At 40.2% G+C, this 20896-nt stretch overlaps 1 protein-coding gene across 4 annotated transcripts in view; it reads right to left on the bottom strand.

The window, feature by feature from the left end:
* Positions 1–19305, bottom strand: part of NRBF2 (nuclear receptor binding factor 2) — a 31122-nt gene extending 11817 nt beyond the window's left edge. Inside the window, exon 1 of one of the 4 annotated variants that reach the window (XM_082425620.1) lies at positions 19021–19299. In XM_082425620.1, coding sequence (XP_082281746.1) covers positions 19021–19050 — 30 coding nt within the window. In that variant the 5' untranslated portion in view covers positions 19051–19299. Of the gene's footprint in view, positions 1–19020 lie in introns of all 4 variants that reach the window. The other 3 variants (XM_082425621.1, XM_082425623.1, XM_082425622.1) reach the window with 3 other exon arrangements.
* Positions 19306–20896: the final 1591 nt, after the last annotated feature.

Genomic DNA, 20896 nt, shown 5'->3' on the forward strand with positions numbered 1-20896 from the left:
GCTTGAAGCACTTATTAGACACCTGAACTTGGCTTTCTTAACATCCTGCCCAAGTTTTCTCATCTTTAAAATGAGAATGTTGTGAAAATTAAATGAGTTAAAAGACAGTAAAAGCACCAGAGGTATCTACCACCATATAAAGCTTACAATGTGATTGGGGAGATTAGACTAAACTGTATTCTTTTCCAACTAAAGATACTGTACGAAACTTATTTTTGTAGTAATTCTTATTTTTAAAACAATCTTTAAAGATCTGTAATATTAAAATTGATCTCTCTTTAAATACTGTTCTTGGCAAAATCACAGCATTAAAAGTATTAAATCCATATGCTTCTTTGGTGATTCAAAATAAAACAGGAACAAGAAGCAACTGAAATGGGAACGTTGGTTAGGGATTCTAAAAGTTTGGGCACTGATATTTTATAATTCTGATAACATGTTTCTCTTCTGCCAATTACTTCAAGATGCACTAAAATTTTATGGGGAAAGTTTTATCTCAATACTTCGTTCAAAAATGATAAAAGACAACAAATGCTGGAGGGGTGTGGAGAAAAGGGAACCCTCTTGCACTGTTGGTGGGAATGTAAATTGATACAGCCACTATGGAGAACAGTACAGACGTTCCTTAAAAAACTAAAAAAGAGAATTACCGTATGACCCAGCAATCCCACCACTGGGCACATAACCAGAGACAACAATAATTCAAAAAGACACATGCACCCCAATGTTCACTGCAGCACTATTTACAATACCTAGGTCATGGAAGCTACCTAAATACCCATCGACAGACGAATGGATAAAGAAGATGTGGGATAAAGAAGATGTGGTACATACATACAATGGAACATTAGCCATAAAAAGGAACGAAACTGGGTCATTTGTAGAGACGTGGATTGACCTAGAGACTGTCATACAGAATGAAGTCAGTCAGAAAGAGAAAAACAAATATTGTATATTAACGCATATATGTGGAATCTAGAAAAATGGTACAGATGAACTGGTTTGCAAGGCAGAAACAGAGACACAGACGTAGAGAACAAACATATGGATGCCAAGGGGGCAAAGTGGGGGTGGGGGATGAATTGGGAGAGTGGGAGTGACATATATACACTAATATGTATAAAATACATAACTAATAAGAACCTGCTGTATAGCACAGTGATCTCCACTTCGCTGTACAGTAGAAACTAACACAACACTGTAAAACAACTATACCTCAACAACAACAACAAAAAGATAAAAGACAATATAGGTCTTTTTGAGTGATATCACTAACAATTCAAATAATGTTTAAGCCAAGAATGTATCTATTTGGGGTACTAACCCAAACAAATAAAGTAAATTTTATTTATTTTCTTCTTAAAGTTTATCAGGAAACTTAGGACAGAAAAGGTAACTTAACAATCTTCATGAATTTCAACTCCAGGAGCACCTAAATATATAAAACAAATATTCAGAGACCTAAAGGAAGAAACATACAGCAATGTAATTACAGGAGACTTTAATACCCCACTTACATCAATAGACAGATCATCCAGACCAAAAAAACAGTAAGGAAACACAGGCCATAAATGACATATTAGACAAGATGGAACAAATATATAAAGAACATTCCATCCAAAAGCAACAAAATACACATTCTTCAAGTGCTCATGGAACATTCTCCAGGATAGATCATATGTCAGACCACAAAACAAGTCTTAATAACGTGGCCCGGGTTCAATCCCTGGTTGGGGAACTAACCAACTGCAAAAACAAAACACACACACACACACAAAAACACACAGAAACCAAAAATGAAAAGATGTTTCAACTGGTAACAGAGAAGTACAAGGGATAATAAGAGACTACTATGAACAATTATATGCCAACAAATTGGGCAACCTAGAAGAAATGAATAAATTCCTAGAAACACAAAACTGTCTAAGACCAAATTATGAAAAAACAGAAAATCTGAACAAACCAATCACAGACATATCTCGGAGATATTGCAAGCTCAGTTCCAGGCCACTGCAATAAAGTGAATACTGGAATAAAATGAGTCACAGAAATTTTTTGGTTTCCCAATACATCTAAAAGTTATGTTGGGACTTCCCTGGTAGTCCAGTGGTTAAGACCCTGAGCTCCCAACGCAGGGGGCCCATGTTCGATCCCTGGTCAGGGAACTAGATCCCACATGCTGCAACTAAGAGCCCACATACTGCAGCTAAAAAAGGTCCCACAAGCCGCAACTAAAAGATCCCACATGCGGAAACAAAGATCCCACGTGCCACAACTAAGACCCAGTGCAGCCAAATAAATAAATAAATATTTTTAAAATAAATAAATAAAAGTTATGTTTACACTACACTGTTGTCTATTAAGTATGCAATAACATTATGTCTAAAAAAAACAATGTACATTCCTTAATTTGAAAATAATGCAGTTGGAACAATGGTGCCAATAAGACACAGTGTAGTCATAAACCTTCAATTTGTAAAAAAAAAAAAAAAAAAAAAGCAACATCTGCAAAGTGCAATAAAGCAAAGCACAATAAAATGAGGTACACCTGTACTGGTATGGAAACTGAATTAGTAATCACAAACTTCACAACAAACAAAAATCCAGGACCAGACGGCTTCACTGGTGAATCCTACCAAAAATTCAAAGAATTGATACCAATCCTCCTCAAAGTCTTCCAAAATATAGAAGAATAGAGAACACTTCCAAACTTATTTTTTTACAAGGCCAGCATTACCCTGATACCAAACCAGACAAGGACACCACATGGAAAAAAAAAAAAGCTAGAGGCCAATATCCCTGATGAACACAGATACAAAAATCCTCAGCAAAATACTAGCAAATCAAGTGGGATTTATTCCAGGAATACAAGGATGGTTCAACAAATCAAACTTATTCAAAAACCAATGTGATGCCACATTAACAAAATGAGGAATAAAAATCATATGAGCAAGGGGAGCAACCAAGATGGCGGAGTAGAAGGACGTGCTCTCACTCCCTCTTGCGAGAACACCAAAATCACAACTACCTGCTGGACAATCATCGACAGGGAGACACTGGAACTCACCAAAAAAGATACCCCACATCCAAAGACAAAGGAGAAGCCACAATGAGACGGTAGGAGGGGCACAATCACAGTAAAATCAAATCCCATAACTGCTGGGTGGGTGACTCACAGACTGGCGAACACTTATACCACAGAAGTCCACCCACTGGAGTGAAGGTTCTGAGCCCCACGTCAGGCTTCCCAACCTCGGGGTCTGGCAACGGGAGGAGGAATTCCTAGAGAATCAGACTTTGAAGCCTAGTAAGAATTGACTGCAGGACTTCGACAGGCCTGGGGGAAACAGAGACTCCACTCTTGGAGGGCACATACAAAGTAGTGTGCGCATCGGGACCCAAGGGAAGCAGCAGTGACCCCAGGGGAGACTAAACCAGACCTACCTGCTAGTGCTGTAGGGTCTCCTGCAGAGGTGGGGTGTGGCTGTGGCTCACCGTGGGGACAAAGACACTGGCAGCAGAAGTTCTGGGAAGTACTCCTTGGCGTGAGCCCTCCCAGAGTCTGTCATCAGCCCCACCAAAGAGCCCAGGTAGGCTCCAGTGTTGGGTTGCCTCAGGCCAAACAACCAACAGGGAGGGAACCCAGCCCCAACCATCAACAGTCAAGTGGATTAAGGTTTTACTGAGCTCTGCCCACCAGAGTAACAGTCAGCTCTACCCACCACCAGTCCCTCCCATCAAGCCTCTTAGATAGCCTCATCCACCAGACAGCAGACAGCAGAAGAAAGAAGAAGTACAATCCTGCAGCCTGTGGAACAAAGACCACATTCACAGAAAGACAGACAAGATGAAAAGGCAGAGGACTCTATACCAGATGAAGGAACAAAATAAAACCCCAGAAAAACAGCTAAATGAAGTGGAGATAGGCAACCTTCCGGAAAAAGAATTCAGAATAATGATAGTGAAGATGATCCAGGACCTCGGAAAAAGAATGGAAGCAAAGATCTAGAAGATGCAAGAAATGTTTAACAAAGACCTGGAAGAATTAGAGAACAAACAGAGATGAACAATACAATAACTGAAACGAAAACTACACTAGAAGGAATCAATAGCAGAATAACTGAGGCAGAAGTACGGATAAGTGACCTGGAAGACAGAATGGTGGAATTCACTGCTATGGAACAGAATAAAGAAAAAAGAATGAAAAGAAATGAATACAGCCTAAGAGACCTCTGGGACATTAAACACAACAACATTCGCATTATAGGGGTCCCAGAGGAGAAGAGAGAGAGAAAGGACCAGAGAAAATATGTGAAGAGATTATAGTCAAAAACTTCCCTAACAAGGGAAAGGAAATAGCCACCCAAGTCCAGGAAGCACAGCGAGTGCCATACAGGATAAACCCAAGGAGAAACACAACGAGACACAATAATCAAACTGGCAAAAATTAAAGACAGAGAAAAATTATTGAAAGCAACAAGGGAAAAACGACAAATAACATACAAGGGAACTTCCATAAGGTTAACAGCTGATTCCTCAGGAGAAAATCTACAAGCCAGAAGGGAGTGGCATGATATACTTAAAGTGATGAAAGGGAAGAACCTACAACCAAGATTACTCTACCTGGCAAGTATCTCATTCAGATTCGATGGAGAAATCAAAAGCTTTACAGACAAGCAAAAGCTAAGAGGATTCAGCACCACCAAACCAGCTCTACAACAAATGCTAAAGGAACTTCTCTAAGTGGGAAACACAAAAGAAAAGGACCTACAAAAACAAACCCATAACAATTAAGAAAATGCTCATAGGAACATACATATCGATAATTACCTTAAACGTGAATGGATTAAATGTTCCAACCAAAAGACACAGGCGTGCTGAATGGATACAAAAATAAGACCCATATATATGCTCTCTACAAGAGATCCACTTCAGACCTAGGGACACATACAGACTAAAAGTGAGGGGGTGGAAAAAGATATTCCATGCAAATGGAAATCAAAAGAAAGCTGGAGTAGCTATACTCATATCAGATAAAATAGACTTTAAAATAAAGAATGTTACAAGAGACAAGGAAGGACACTACATAATGATCAAGGGATCAATCCAAGAAGAAGATATAACAATTATAAATATATATGCACCCAACATAGGAGCACCTCAATACATAAGGCAACTGCTAACAACTATAAAAGAGGAAATCAACAGTAACACAATAATAGGGGGGGACTTTAACACCTCACTTACACCAATGGACAGATCATCCAAAATGAAAATAAATAAACAGAAGCTTTAAATGACACAATAGACCAGATGGATTTAATTGACATTTATAGGACATTCCATCCAAAAACAGCAGATTACACGTTCTTCTCAAGTGCGCACGAAACATTCTCCAGGATAGATCACATCTTGGGTCACAAATCAAGCCTCAGTAAATTTAAGAAAACTGAAATCATATCAAGCATCTTTTCTGACCACAACGCTATGAGATTAGAAATGAATTACAGGGAATAAAACGTAAAAAATACAAACACATGGAGGCCAAACAATACGTTACTAAATAACCAAGGGATCACTGAAGAAATCAAAGAGGAAATGAAAAAATAACTAGAGACAAATGACAATGAAAACACGGCGATCCAAAACCTATGGGATGCAGCAAAAGCAGTTCTAAGAGAGAAGTTTATAGGTATACAAGACTATCTAAAGAAACAAGAAAAATCTCAAGTAAACAATCTAACCTTACACCTAAAGAAACTAGAGAAAGAAGAACAAACAAAACACAAAGTTAGCAGAAGGAAAGAAATCATAAAGATCAGGGCAGAAATAAATGAAATAAAAACAAAGAAAACAATAGCAAAGACCAATAAAAAAGCTGGTTCTTCGAGAAGATAAACAAAACTGATAAACCATTAGCCAGACTCATCAAGAAAAAGAGGGAGAGGACTCAAATCAATAAAATTAGAAATGAAAAAGAAGTTACAACAGGCACCGCAGAAATACAAAGTGTCCTAAGAGACTACTACAAGCAACTCTATGCCAATAAAATGGACAACCTGGAAGAAATGGACAATTTCTTAGAAAGGTATAACCTTCCAAGACAGAACCAGGAAGAAACACAAAATATGAACAGACCAATCACAAGTAATGAAATTGAAACTGTGATTAAAAATCTTCCAACAGGGCTTCCTTGGTGGTACAGTGGTTAAGAATCTGCCTGCCAATGCAGGGGACACGGGTTCGAGCCCTGGTCCAGTAAGATCCCACATGCCATGGAGCAACTAAGCCCGTGCACCACAACTACTCAGTCTGAGCTCTAGAGCCTGCAAGCCACAACTACTGAGACCGAGTGCCACAACTACTGAAGCCCGCGTGCCTAGAGCCCGTGCTCCGCAAAAAGAGAAGCCACCGCAATGAGAAGCCTGCGCACCGTAACCAAGAGGAGCCCCCGCTCGCCACAACTAGAGAAAGCCCGCGCGCGTTAAAGAAGACCCAACACAGACAAAAATAAACAAAATTAATTTAAAAAAAAATCTTCCAACAAACAAAAGTCCAGGACCAGATGGCTTCACAGCCATCAAATGGCTTTGAATTCTATCAAACATTTGGAGAAGAGCTAACACCCACCCTTCTCAAACTCTTCCAAAAAATTGCAGAGGAAGGAACACCCCCAAACTCATTCTATGAGGCCACTATCACCCTGATACCAACACCAGACAAAGATACTACAAAAAAAGAAAATTACAGACCAATATCACTGATGAATATAGATGCAAAAATCCTCAACAAAATACTAGCAAACAGAATCCAACAACACATTAAAAGGATCATATACCATGATCAAGTGGGATTTTTCCGAGGGTTGCAAGATTCTTCAATATATGCAAATCAATCAATGTGATACATCATATTAACAAATTGAAGAAGAAAAGCCATATGATCATCTCAATAGATGCAGAAAAAGCTTTTGACAAAATTCAACACCCATTTATGATAAAAACTCTCCAGAAAGTGGGCATAGAGGGAACCTACCTCAACATAATAAAAGCCATATATGACAAACCCACAGCAAACATCATTCTCAATGGTGAAAAACTGAAAGCATTTCCTCTAAGATCAGGAACGAGACAAGGATGTCCACTCTCACCACTATTATTCAACATAGTTTTGGAAGTCCTAGCCACGGCAATCAGAGAAGAAAAAGAAATAAAAAGAACACAAATTGGAAAAGAAGAAGTAAAACTGTGACTGTTTGCAGATGACATGATACTATACATAAAGAATCCTAAAAATGCCACCATAAAACTACTAGAGCTAATCAATGAATCTGGTAAAGTTGCAGGATACAAAATTAATGCACAAAAATCTCTTGCATTCCTATACACTGTTGATGAAAAATCTGAAAGAGAAATTAAGGAAACACTCCCATTTACCATTGCAACAAAAAGAATAAAATACCTAAAATTAAATCTACCTAGGGAAACAAAAGACCTGTATGCAGAAAACTATAAGACACTGATGAAAGAAATTAAAGATGATACCAACAGATGGAGAAATATACCATGTTCTTGGATTGGAAGAATCAAATTGTGAAAATGACTATACTACCCAAAGCAATCTACAGATTCAATGCAATCCCCATCAAATTACCAATGGCATTTTTTACGGAACTAGAACAAATCATCTTAAAATTTGTATGGAGACACAAAAGACCCCAAAAGCCAAAGCAATCTTGAGGGAAAAAAACGGAGCTGGAGGAATCAGACTCCCTGACTTCAGACTATACTACAAAGCTACAGTAATCAAGACAATATGGTACTGGCACAAAAACAGAAACATAGATCAATGGAACAAGATAGAAAGCCCAGAGATTAACCCACGCACCTATGGTCAACTAATCTATGACAAAGGAGGCAAAGATATACAATGGAGAAAAGACGGTCTCTTCAATAAATGGTGCTGGGAAGACTGGACAGCTACATGTAAAAGAATGAAATTAGAACACTCCCTGACACCATACACAAAAATAAACTCAAAATGGATTCGAGACCTAAATGTAAGACCGGACACCTTAAAACTCTTAAGAGGAAAACAAAAGAAGAACACTCTTTGACATAAATCACAGCAAGATCTTTTTTGATCCACCTCCTAGAGTAATGGAAATAAAAACAAAAATAAACAAATGGGACCTAATGAAACTTCAAAGCTTTTGCACAGCAAAGGAAACCATAAACAAGATGAAAAAACAACCCTCAGAATGGGAGAAAATATTTGCAAACGAACCAATGGACAAAGGATTAATCTCCAAAATATATAAACAGCTCATGCAGCTCAATATTAAAGAAACAACCCAATCCAAAAATGGGCAGAAGACCTCAATAGACATTTCTCAAAAGAAGACCAGATGGCCAAGAAGCACATGAAAAGCTGCTCAACATCACTAATTATTAGAGAAATGCAAATCAAAACTACAATGAGGTATCTACCTTACACCAGTTAGAATGGGCATCATCAGAAAATCTACAAACAACAAATGCTGGAGAGGGTGTGCAGAAAAGGGAACCCTCTTGCACTGTTGGTGGGAATGTAAATTGATACAGCCACTATGGAGAACAGTATGGAGGTTCCTTAAAAAACTAAAAATAGAAGTACTATATGATCCAGCAATCCCACTACTGGGCATATACCCAGAGAAAACCATAATTCAAAAAGACACATGCACCCCAATGTTCACCGCAGCACTACTTACAATAGCCACGTCATGGAAGCAACCTAAACGCCCATCGACAGACGAATGGATAAAGAAGTTGTGGTACATATATACAATGGAATATTACTCAGCCATAAAAAGGAAGGAAATTGAGTCATTTGTTGAGACGTGGATGGATCTAGAGACTGTCATACAGTGTGAAGTCAGAAAGAGAAAAACAAATATCGTATACTAACGCATGTAGGTGGAACCCAGAAAAATGGTACAGATGAACTGGTTTGCAGGGCAGAAGTTGAGACACAGATGTAGAGAACATATGGACACCAAGGGGGGAAAACTGCAGTGGGGTGGGGATGGTGGTGTGCTGAATTGGGCGATTGGGATTGACATGTATACACTGATGTGTATAAAACTGATGACTAATAAAAACCTGCAGTATAAAAAAACAAACAAAACAACTAATATAAAACTTTCTTTGGGTTATTTGTATGGAAATATGTTAATATAAATGTTTCAGACATTACATGAAATTTCTAAAAATCTTATATGTTCTGGTATAATGTTATAAGTCAAAATTCTAGTTATTACTTTAAAATGTATATCTCAGAAATAACTAAATTTCCTTGTCAATTGCATTATTATGAACTTTCATCAAATCTTTAACAGTGGTCATTTTTAAGTCTTTTGTCATTTACAGACAGTTCTGGGTGTACTCTAATGCTTCTGCAAAAATGTTCCTATAAAAGGGTTTCATCTTCAAGGAATTCATGGAAAAGACTCTGACAAGTACAGGTTTCTTGTAACTGACTATACTGCTGAACTGAATGAATAAGCATTTTCAGAACTCTAATGGAAAACTGATGAATTCATAAAAGTGCTAACAAAAGATCAATATGAAAAAAAAATTAATTACATGGGACTGAATGAACTGATGAGGATGAGTATAATTTTTGTGACTTTCTGTCTGAATAAAAAAAAAAATCCCACAAGGACTCAGAGGCAAAAAATATACAAATCAATTTTCACTGCAAAGTATAGGAGCTGTTACAGTGGAGGATTACTGGACTGAATGTCAATATTATGATATAGTATGAGTGTGTTTCGTGTTTGGTAATTGCAATCACTGTTGCTTTTGTTGTGGTCATCCATTTACAATGCTTGGTGTCAGTTTATTTATCTCTTGTAAAAATAAAATACAGCGTGTGTGTGTGTGTGAAAAAAAAAACATTTAATGATCTTAATCTAGGAAATAGATTGATTCATTTCTCACCATGGGAATCCTAAGATATGAGCAATTATCCTGAGTAGTTAAGGTGGGGAAATTACTTCTGTAATGTTTGGCACTTCTGTAAAACATGCATGCACACACACACACACACTTTTGCAACATGATTTCTCCATTCCAGTGAATAACATAGTGTAAACTTTTCTGAACTTTATTTTTTGTCACTCAAAGGGTGATTCAGTTGTGTCAGAACATTTGTAGACCAATATAGACGTTTTTTGTGTTTTCATTTTATTCAGAAATATATCCAGAAGTGGAACTGCAGGATAGTAGTTTTTTTTTTTTTTGGCCGCACCATGTGGCATGCAGAACTTCCCGGACCAGGGATCGAACCTGTGCCTCCTGCAGTGGAAGCAGAGTCTTAACCCCTGGACCACCAGGGAAGTCCTGATATTTCTATTTTTAATTTTTCAAGGGCCCTCTATACTGTTTTCCACAGTGCTTGCAGCAATATACATTCCCACCAACAGCACACATGGGTTCCCTTTTCTCCACATCCTCGCCAACACCTGTTACTTGTTATTTCCTATCTTTTTGATAACAGCCATTCTAACAGCTGAGAGATGATACCTCATTGTGGTTTTGATTTATTTGCATTTCCCTGATTAGTGATGTTGAGCATCTTTTCAAGTACCTGTTGGCCATTTGTATGTCTTCTTTGGAAAAATGTCTATTCAGATCCTCTGCCTGCTGTTTAATCAGATATTTTGCTTTTTTTTTGCTATTTAGTTGTGTGAGTTCTTTCTGTTGTTTTGGATACTAGTCCCTTATCAGCTACATGCTTTGCAAATATTTTCTCCCATTTGGTAGGTTGCCTTTTCATTTTGTTGATGATTTCCTCTATTGGGCCTAAGCTTTTTAGTTTGATGTAGCCCCAAAGGATTATACTGTCTCAATATCCTTTGTTGCTTCAGTTCTTATTTTCTTTGTTTTTCTATCAGCAATTGTGGTAGCAGCTTGATATGGCTCCCAATGACCCCTGCCTCCTGGTATTCACAACCTTATGTAATCTCCCCTCCTCAAATGTGGGTTGGAACTAGTGACTTGCATCTAAGAAACAGAATACCGCCAAGGTGATGGGGTGTCACTTCCATGATGAGGTTACAAAAGATTGTCACTTCCACCTTGGTACATTCTCTCCCTTGCGTACTTTAATGAAGCCAACAGTCATGCTGTCAGCTGCCCCAAGGAAAGACTCACACAGAAGGGAATGAGGTGGCCTGCCAACAGCCAGCAAGGAACTGAAGTGCTCAATCCAAAACCGCTCAAGGAACGAAACCTTGCCATCACCCCTGTGAATGAGTTTGGAAGCAGCTCCTGCCCCAGTAGAGCCTTCAAATGGAACCACACCCCCAGCTGACCCTCAACTTGACTGTAGCCTTGTGAAACACCCTGAAGCAAAGAACCCAGCTAAGTCATGCCTTTATTCCTAACACACAGAAACTGTGAGAAAACAAACGTGCACTGTTTTAAGCTGCTAAATTTTGGAATAATTTACCTCAATAGGTAACTAATATTTTAATAGTATGCCATCTGTCTTTTATTGTAAGCTGCCTCAAACTTTCCTTGAAAATAGATGTTTAAATATGGAAAGCAGTAAGTAACTGGCCAATCCTTACAGAGCTGTGATAACCTATCACTGAATATTGGCAGTATTAGCTTTTGTGATACCACAATCTCATATTAAAGCAGTTTCTGGCATTTAGGGTTTACAATAAACTGCCTTAATTGTGTTTTGAGAATTCTTTGAAAATTCTCATGGAAATTTGTACCTCTGATCCAGGTAGGATGGAGTAGCTGGCAATGGTTTACCCTCCAACTGTAAACAACTACAAAGCTGGGCGAAATATATAAAAACAACAGTTTACAGACACAGAACAAAAAGTAACAGAAGGCTAAGTTTTAAGAAAAGGGAAATGCACAAAGTGAAACCTGCATTCACCCTGGCTTTCTTTCTGAGTGCATTTTCAAAAATGGAGTGCAAGAAAACAAAGCCCAAGCAGAAGGCAGTATCTCACTGGGCAAAGGAGATGGAGATTGGAATGAAAAAGACTAGATTTTAAGGAGTCAAGGGTTGGAGGGAAGTGCAGTGAAGACACTCTAAAAATATGCATCAAAAATCCTCTCAGGTCCTCACCTAACATATAAGCTGCACATGAACAGGGCACAATTCCAGGAAGCCTAGCAGAACCTCTTAGCAAAGAATTCAGAAGCCACACAGTGTTGGGGAGACAGGTTGCAGTTTGGGCCTAGAGAGAGTATAACTTTGGTGACTACTTGGGGCTTTGAGTTGAGACCTCAAAGTCTAGCCCTAGGAGTAAGGACTACATTCTAGGCATTATGGGCAAAACTGAAATAGACCCACCCTGATAAAGCCTAAAATCAAGCCTAGACTGGATCAAGGTGATCTGCTAGTATTTTAATTGCCAGCCAGAACTTAACATTTTTGGAGGAAGATAACAAATTCAGAATCTCTACAACACATCATCCACAATGTGTAATACACAATAAAGTTACTAGGCATGTCAAGCAGGAAAATGTCACTGATAACAAAGAGAAAAAGACAACAGAAACAGACCCAGAGATTACCCATGTATTGGAATAGCAAGGAACTCAAAATAACTATGCTTAAGTTGGTAAAGGGAGAAAGAGACCACAACAGATGAAAAGAAAACTAGAGAATGGGATAAAAGTTCTGTAAGAATAGGGACTTTGTCTTATTCACTGTCAAATCCTTGATGTCCAGAACAGTACCTGATAGACAGTAATTGCTCACAATGTTGGGTGGATCAATGAACAGTTAGTTGGATAGAAGGATGGGAGAGGTTATGCTGAAGGTTGGTAACAAAACCAAAGATTCTTAAATGCCAAGAGAACATTACTGTATTTCACAGTAAATATCAGAATAAAACTCTGCATCAAAGTCTAAGATAAAGGGACTTCCCTGGTGGCGCAGTGGTTAAGAATCCGCCTGCCAATGCAGGGGACACGTGTTCGAGCCCTGGTCCGGGAAGATCCCACATGCCGCGGAGCAACTAAGCCCGCGAGCCACAACTACTGAAGCCTGCACACCTAGAGCCCGTGCTCCGCAACGAGAGAAGCCACCACAATGAGAAGCCTGCGTACCACAACAAAGAGTAGCCCCCACTCGCCGCAAGTAGAGAAAGACCCAACGCAGCCAAAAATAAATAAATAAATTAAATAAAATAAAAAAGTCTAAGATAAACAACTATACATATGTATATACATCTATACAGAGCTACAGAAAACTAGTTATTGGTACATTTACTTCATTCACTATTTCATCCATCCAATCTTGAGGACATTTTAACCAGCAGTTTCCTACTCCCTGAGTAAAAATGAAAGCACAATACTACAAAATGTTCTAAAACCTTTATAAAAAGTACAAAATCTTCAGATTTAGTAATGTCTTACTCCATGTGCCCTGTATAAATTCCTCCCTTGCTGAATTCTCATCAGAAACAGCCAACACTTTCCACATGCCCCACCCCTCTCTGTGAAATGCTCTTCTTCCTAGGCAATCAATAAGATTCCCATGGAAGATGCCATATTTTTATATTACCTTGTCCCCTAGACACCTAAAGAACCGTTCCAACAGATTTTCAAACTCAGGACCAGAGGTCATGTCAAGAAAGCTTTAAGTAGTTATAACTAATGTGATACTCAGGAATTAGCCAGGTGGAAAATGTAGATCTGGAGAGAGAAGGAGTAAAGCAATAAAGTTTGAAGAGGCAGACTGGGAAAATCTGATTATCTTTGAGTCCCAGGTCCCACAAGTTCTTAGACCCACCTACATTGTAGTCCTGCCCTTCCTGCACCTTTCTTTTGATTCCAATAAATTATCCCTTTTGATTTAAGCTAATTTGAAGTGGGTTTCTATCACCTGCAACCAACAAAAATACTAAGTACAGCTAGATTACCAAGAGACTTCCCTCACCAAGAACTACATGCTGAACTGCCTTAAAACTACAGGTTCAATATTGTCTTCTTTCCCAAAGGAAAAGAGTATTACACTCTATTATTTTCTATTTATTTATTTCTGTGTCCTTGGGGAAAACTGTACGTAAAGATGAAAAAAAAAAGGAACACCATACCAAACACAATAAGGTGACAGAGGAAAATCTAATGTACTCTTGAACCTTGCGGCAGTGCTTCAATGGAGAGCAAAGGAGAAAACTCACTCACTCCCCATTTCCGAATCAATTGACTGTGAGTCTCCTAAAGGCAAGTAGTATCTCCTAACTGTAAGTACTGAATCAACTATCTAAGTAATGTAATGCAACTGTATTTAGGATAACTGCTCAAGTATTAGAGAGATCCAGGAAAACCTTTTTGATTTTAAGTCAATTTCCATAAGATTCCACTTTAGCTTTTTTTTTTTTTTTTTTTTTTTTACAACTGCCACCATCTGCTGTGAAGACAAATTACAAGATGCAACCCAGTAATGAGTCCTGAAATCAATCTGCGGGTCACAACCCGCAGATTAAAAAGCTCTAATAGTAAATATTAGAGTGCATCATATATAGCACTATACCCCCCCCCCACACACACAGCATCATATGATGCTTCAGGCTTTTACTTTTTTGTCTTGTTTTCAGTGAAATTTATGAGTGTCCCTGCATTTTGCACAATTCCAGGAGGCACATCCATAGTGTAGCAAGCTCTGCAGTAACATACACTTAGGTATGTGTGTACTAGTCATTATGTAAAAATTTCTCACTGTGGATCACAGTCAAAACAAATGGGCAAACACTGATATAACGGAAAGATTAGATATTTTATTTAGAATCTTGCTTTCAAATCCAACTATCACCACTCACTCTGCAGTTCTAAGTTTTCATCTGTAAAATGAGGAAATATCTCATACAGCTACAAAGAAAACAAAACAAATAATACATGTAAGTGCCTGATGCCAACTCCAGCACTCTGTAATTACTGGATAAGTCTTAGTGCTCTAGGGCCTTACCCCAGAGTGCTTCCATTAAGCCTAGCCTAGCCTAGCCTGTGACAAGATGAAATTTTCCTTGACATTTTTCAGGGCAACAAGATTTCATTTTTATTGCCAATATAACTAACATGGAATAATTACAAAGACCCCCAATACGCACAAGGCCATTCTTTGGACTATATCTGATTCCTTTACTTAGATGAGAAGAGTTGAGCACTCTGAATAGCAGCTCAGTTTCTCAACAAACATATATATTCTCAGCACTCTTAAAACGGCCAAACACATAGAATACAATTATGGTCACACAGTCACATGGACCATGTCCTCAGAGTTTGCAGAGTAGGTAAGCAAAGCATGAGCAACACAGTCATGCGTAAATTAAAGTCTGACATCACTTCCCAAATAGGCTGCAAACAAAACAAAGAACTAGAAATTATCTCACACAAGTTTTGACATTTGCTACTAGCACTTGCATTGCCAAAATTAAATGTATGGAAAGAAAGGCCTAAATATATACTAAGTAATTTTATATGTTAGAATTTTTCCATATTAAAAATTGACAAAAAGAAAATAACTGATGTAACAAAACTTATTCAGAGTCCAAAGACTAGCTATTCCCCCCCCCACCAATGTAAATATGATTTATCCTATTTTTCTTTTGCCCAACTTCAAAAACCAGAATATCTGTACTATATATTATAATGACTATTTCAAACTGGTCTCTTCCATATCTTAAAAATCACTGTGAGGCAATAAGCCTACAAGCCCTTACTGCAAACCAAACTTAGAGCACAGGTACTAAATACTGACACAGCATCTATAATTCAATATAGATAAGGACCACATTGAAATGAAATTTATAAGTCCATTAATACAGAAGCATTGCTAGAAAGAAGTCATGATATTAAAATAAGGTGTGGGGCTTCCCTGGTGGTGCAGTGGTTAAGAATCCGCCAATGCAGGGGACACGGGTTCGAGCCCTGGTCCGCGAAGATCCCACATGCCGCGGAGCAACTAAGCCCGTGCGCCACAACTACTGAGCCTGCGCTCTAGAGCCCACGAGCCCAAGTACTGAAGCCCGTGCTCCGCAACAAGAGAAGCCACCGCAAGGAGAAGCCCGCGCGCCGCAACGAAGAGTAGCCCCCACTTGCTGCAACTAGAGAAAGCCCGTGCACAGCAACGAAGACCCAACGCAGCCAAAAATAAATAAATAAAATTTAAAAATAATAATAAATAAATAAATAAAATAAGGTGTGGGCCATAATGTATTTGAGTCACTGATCTAATTACTAAATTTGTCTAGGCTTATTTATCTGTAAAACTGGGAAGCAATTCTTACTAAATTCCAAGGATGCTCTGAGGACACATGATTATAAATCTAGGTACTATAGTAAGTCCTTATGCAATCAATTTGGACTACACTATGATGTCATTAGAAAAAGCTAGTATATGCTAATGGGATGTTCAAAAGCACTCAAAACCATAGCATTGAGAAGTACTTCTCATGTTGAGTCAACTGTATCCTGGATTGAACATCTGCTGACATAAAAGAATGTGAGAGTCTTCAAAAAATTCAGTCTTCTAACGAAAACACTGATCTGAAAAGATGCATGCAATCCAATGTTCACAGCAGCATTATTTACAATTGCCAAGATATAGAAGCAACCTACGTGTCCATTAACAGATGAGTGGATGAAGACGTGGTGTGTGTGTATGTACATACAGATACATGTGCACACACACGCAGCCCCACACACCGGAATACTACTCAACCGTAAAAAAAAGCATGAAATTTTGCCCTTTGCAACAACATGGATGGACTTGGAGGGTACGATACTAAGTGAAATAAGTCAGAGAAAGACAAATACTGTACAACATCACTTATATGTGAAATCAAAAAAATAAAACTAGTGAATATAACAAAAAAGCAGACTCACAGATATAGAGAACTAGTGGTTACCTGTGGGGAGAGGGGAGGGGGAAGGGCAAGATAGGAGTAGGGGACTAAGGGAGTACAAACTATGTATGAAATAAATAAGCTACAATGATATACAGGACAACAGAGGAGGGAAAAACCCCAGTCTTCTAAAACTGAGTGAGAACAAATTCAGAGGCCTGTCACTGGTACTCAGCAGCACAGGTAAAACGATTCAAGTAAATGTTAATCTCTGTTCCACTGTTACCTTCCATCAAACAGCTCTGCTAGAACTCAGATCTTTCAAATCTCAAATGGTTTAAGAATTCAAGATGCCAAATTTCTGATACATAAATTTTATGGCTGGATTATGGAATTATGCTAGACTCCTTAACAAGACTAGGTAAAATTCTCCTCTATAAAAAGATAATACCATTGCCACCATCTAACTAATTTTTCCTAAACTGGTCACTCTGCTGCTCCACCTACAACTGTCACCCAGTTCCAGTCTTTTCATAAGCTACCACACACTAGTGGGGCAGTTGGCTGGGGTTATGCTGCAGCAAGCAGCCAAATAAAGTGAAGGTAACTGGAACTGAACCCAATGGTCATTTTGCAAGGACACTTGAACTTGGAAGCATTTTGTAAAGTGCTGGTTATTTCTAATAATATTCCTATGAAGTTTCAGTATTGAGCCATTCACTATACATCATTGCCAACTATATGTCACCTTAAAAACAAGAAAACTGCAAGGCATTTCCCTGGCTTTAAAAAAAGAAAAAAATAACAAATCTAGTCCAATTCTTTTTAAGTGTAAACAATGGGGGCAGGGCATAACTTAATAAAACTGCAAGGTACTCATAGCGGCTAACCTGGCACCAGTCATCTGGGAACCACAGCTTTAGGTCCTAGAATCTTAAACTTTTTAAGCTCACCAAGTCCAAACCTTACTTCACAAGTGAGATTTTTAAATTAAGAGTTTTGGTCTGATTATTATAATAGCTTAACTCTTACACTTCACTATGTACCAGGTACTGTTCTAGGCCCTTTACACCTATTTACTCTTTCAATCCTCACAACAAACCACAAAGAGTGAGGTCAACTAATTTGCCCAAGTTCACACAGTTATTAAGTGACAAAGTCAGAATTCAAATCCAAACAGTTTAGGTCCCGAATCTATACTCTTAAACCACGAGGCTCTACTGATTCTCTACAGAATGGTTTAAATCCAGCCCCACACAAGGGTTCTCAGAGTTCCAACGTGAGAAACTAATAATTTTCCACACATCCTTTTTTTCCAATCCCATCATCGCAGTTGAACTGCAAAAAGTTCCTCTTGTCTGCAACTTTAAGTAATCTAACTTTTGTATCCAAAACAGACGCCTTCTCTGGGAAACCAAAAGATGCTGTGGCCAGGTGGAACGGAACTCGTGTTTCTCGTTGTTGTTTTAATCGCTACACCTGAGGTGCCTAAAAACATAATAAGTAAGTGACCAGCAACGCTGGTTCTGAGAAAGGCAAACATCTACCGTATTTTCATGATGCCTAATGAGCTGAAACTGAGCTAAAAACAGGGACGGCCCCGTCTTTTTTTCCCAGCTGTCTCTAATTTATTTGAGAAGGCGAAGTCTCAGTCTGTGCATCTGAATACAGGTGAGAAATGGGTGAAGGGAAACGGGGGTCAGATACGTTATGCTCCATCTCTCCACAGTGGGGAGGCTCAGACTTCAGACCCTGTGTTGGAAGTTAGAACCAGTATTACACACCATTTCTGCCCTGGCCGGCTTCAGTGCCTCTCCAGGCTGCAGAGAGGTGGTTACGTGGCGCTTGGAGGCATTTCCTCCGGCCTGGAGAGGTGGCAGCCCCCGCTGGTGGGAGCCCCTCGCCCAGAGCCCTGAGGCAGGTGGCGCCTGGAGGAGGCGGGAAATGGGAGGCGGGAGCTTCCCAGGGATCCCCGAGGGGCCGTCTGCCGTGGCTTGGCCGGAGCCGCTGTAGGGCCGCGCCTTGCCTGCGCCCCCAGCCTTCAGGACCACCCGCGCCAAACCCGACCACGGCCTCGAGGGTCAGCTGCACGCCGAGACCGGGCTTCTGAGGCAAAGGCGCCCGAGGGCGGACGCAACCCTCTGTGGGCCACTCACCAGGTTGAGGGGTCCTTCCATTACTTCCATAGACCCCGGGGTAAGCGGCGGCCTGAGGAAGGGGAGCGACGGAGCCCGGGCACATGGAGGGTAACAGCTGGAGAGCGCGACGCAGCGGCGGCGACTGTGGCCCCACTCCGCGCCCCGGGAGCCAGCGGCGGGCGCAGAGGGAGCAACAACCGCACCACTTCCTCCTCCGGCGCGGCGCCGCGGGCCCGCCCCCCGCGCCGCGGCCACGCACGCGTCATGACGTCACACGCGGCTGGTTCAAGGTGGGAGGGAGGACAGGGAGTGGGTGGGGCTCAGGGAAGGCGGGGCACGGACAAACGTACACTTTCTCGCGGTCCATCTTTCCTCTCGCGAGAAGCTTGTCTTCAGCTTCCGCATACGTCACGTGAGGAGGTACAGCCTTGTTGCTGGAATTTAAGTAAAAGTGGCTGACTTCTGCTATTGGTCTCTCCCATTTCCTTCCAGCGTAACTCTTCCCAGATTCACTCTGCTTTGCCACATTCTCCCTTGCTTTCAAGTCCCCACCTTTATTCTTGCACCTGATTTTTTTTTCCAGAAACGAGATTTGAGTAATGCTAAACCATGCACTGGACTAGACCCTGCTGGAGGGAGACAAACAAATGATTCAGGGCTGCGCTCTCAAGTTGCTAACAAACTAATGAAGAAAATAATATGGGTCACAAATAACCATATGTAATCCTTGATTCATTTAACAATTATGTGCTAAACCACTATGGTGGGTTCTTTCTGTCAAGGAATTCACTGGTAAAAAATAATTGTGATTTATGCTGTAAAGGAAACAGCTGTGATAGAGGCACCATGAATTGTGCAACTTGAAGGAAATAAATTCTTTCAAAAGCCTTGTGAGCTTGGGAATCCCCTGGCGGTGCAGTGGTTAGGACTCCATGCTTTCACTGCGGAGGGCCCAGGTTCCATCTCTAGTGGGGGAACTAAGATCCTGCAAGCCGTGGCCGGGAAAAAAAAAAAAAAAAAGCCCTGTGAGCTTGGAAGAGGACCCCAAGCTTTAGGTGAGCACCGCCAAGCTTTAGGTGAGACCCCAGCCTTGGCCTACACCTTGATTGCAGCCTTGTGAGATCCTGAGCAGAGGACCCATCAAAGCCATTCCCAAATTCCTAACCCATGGAAATTGTGAGGTAATAAATGTGTGTTGCTTTTAGCCACTAAGTTTGTGACAATTTATTATATGGCAAAGAAAACTATTAAGACCCCTTCAAGGGGATGAAATCCAGAGGCAGAGCTTTCTTGATAAACTATAACCATGAGCAGTGAATCCATGTCACTGCAGTACTCCTACAGTGGCTGGCTGTGCAGTGGGCAAGTTTAATATTTCTAAGGGGAACTTCAGCGACAGCTGGACAAGGAAGGAGACTATGTGTTTGAGAGCAACTTCATTCAGATCAGCAAACGGCAAGACCTGATAGATGTATACAACCATGTCCAAATGGTGACATGGACATTGCATCTGCCAGCTGTATTCTCTGCCACTTGCTGTCATGCTGTTGGCCTGACCAGCCACAGGCTATGAAGACTGTGCTGTTCGTGGCCAGATCATCAAAGGAAGAGGCTGCAGGCCTGCAAAGACTTCAGAGCTATCCAAGCTGCTTCTCTTGAAGTATGGGGAACAGCAGCTATGCCTGAAGCTTGCCAGTGGCCGTTTTTTTCTACCTGCAGGTTTGTATCTTTTCAGACACATGGAAGACTCCTTAGCCTATTAGAAAAAGCCCATTTATTTCCTGAGACTATCAATAAAGGGTTGTAGAAATCCCCAGGCCATCCGAGCTGGGGACACAGGTGGACATGCCTATTACTGAAGCAGAGATGGGAAAAGCTCAGCAGTACATCTCTG

The sequence above is a fragment of the Balaenoptera physalus genome (assembly GCF_965194825.1).
Source record: "Balaenoptera physalus genome assembly, chromosome: 14".
NCBI lineage: Eukaryota > Metazoa > Chordata > Mammalia > Artiodactyla > Balaenopteridae > Balaenoptera > Balaenoptera physalus.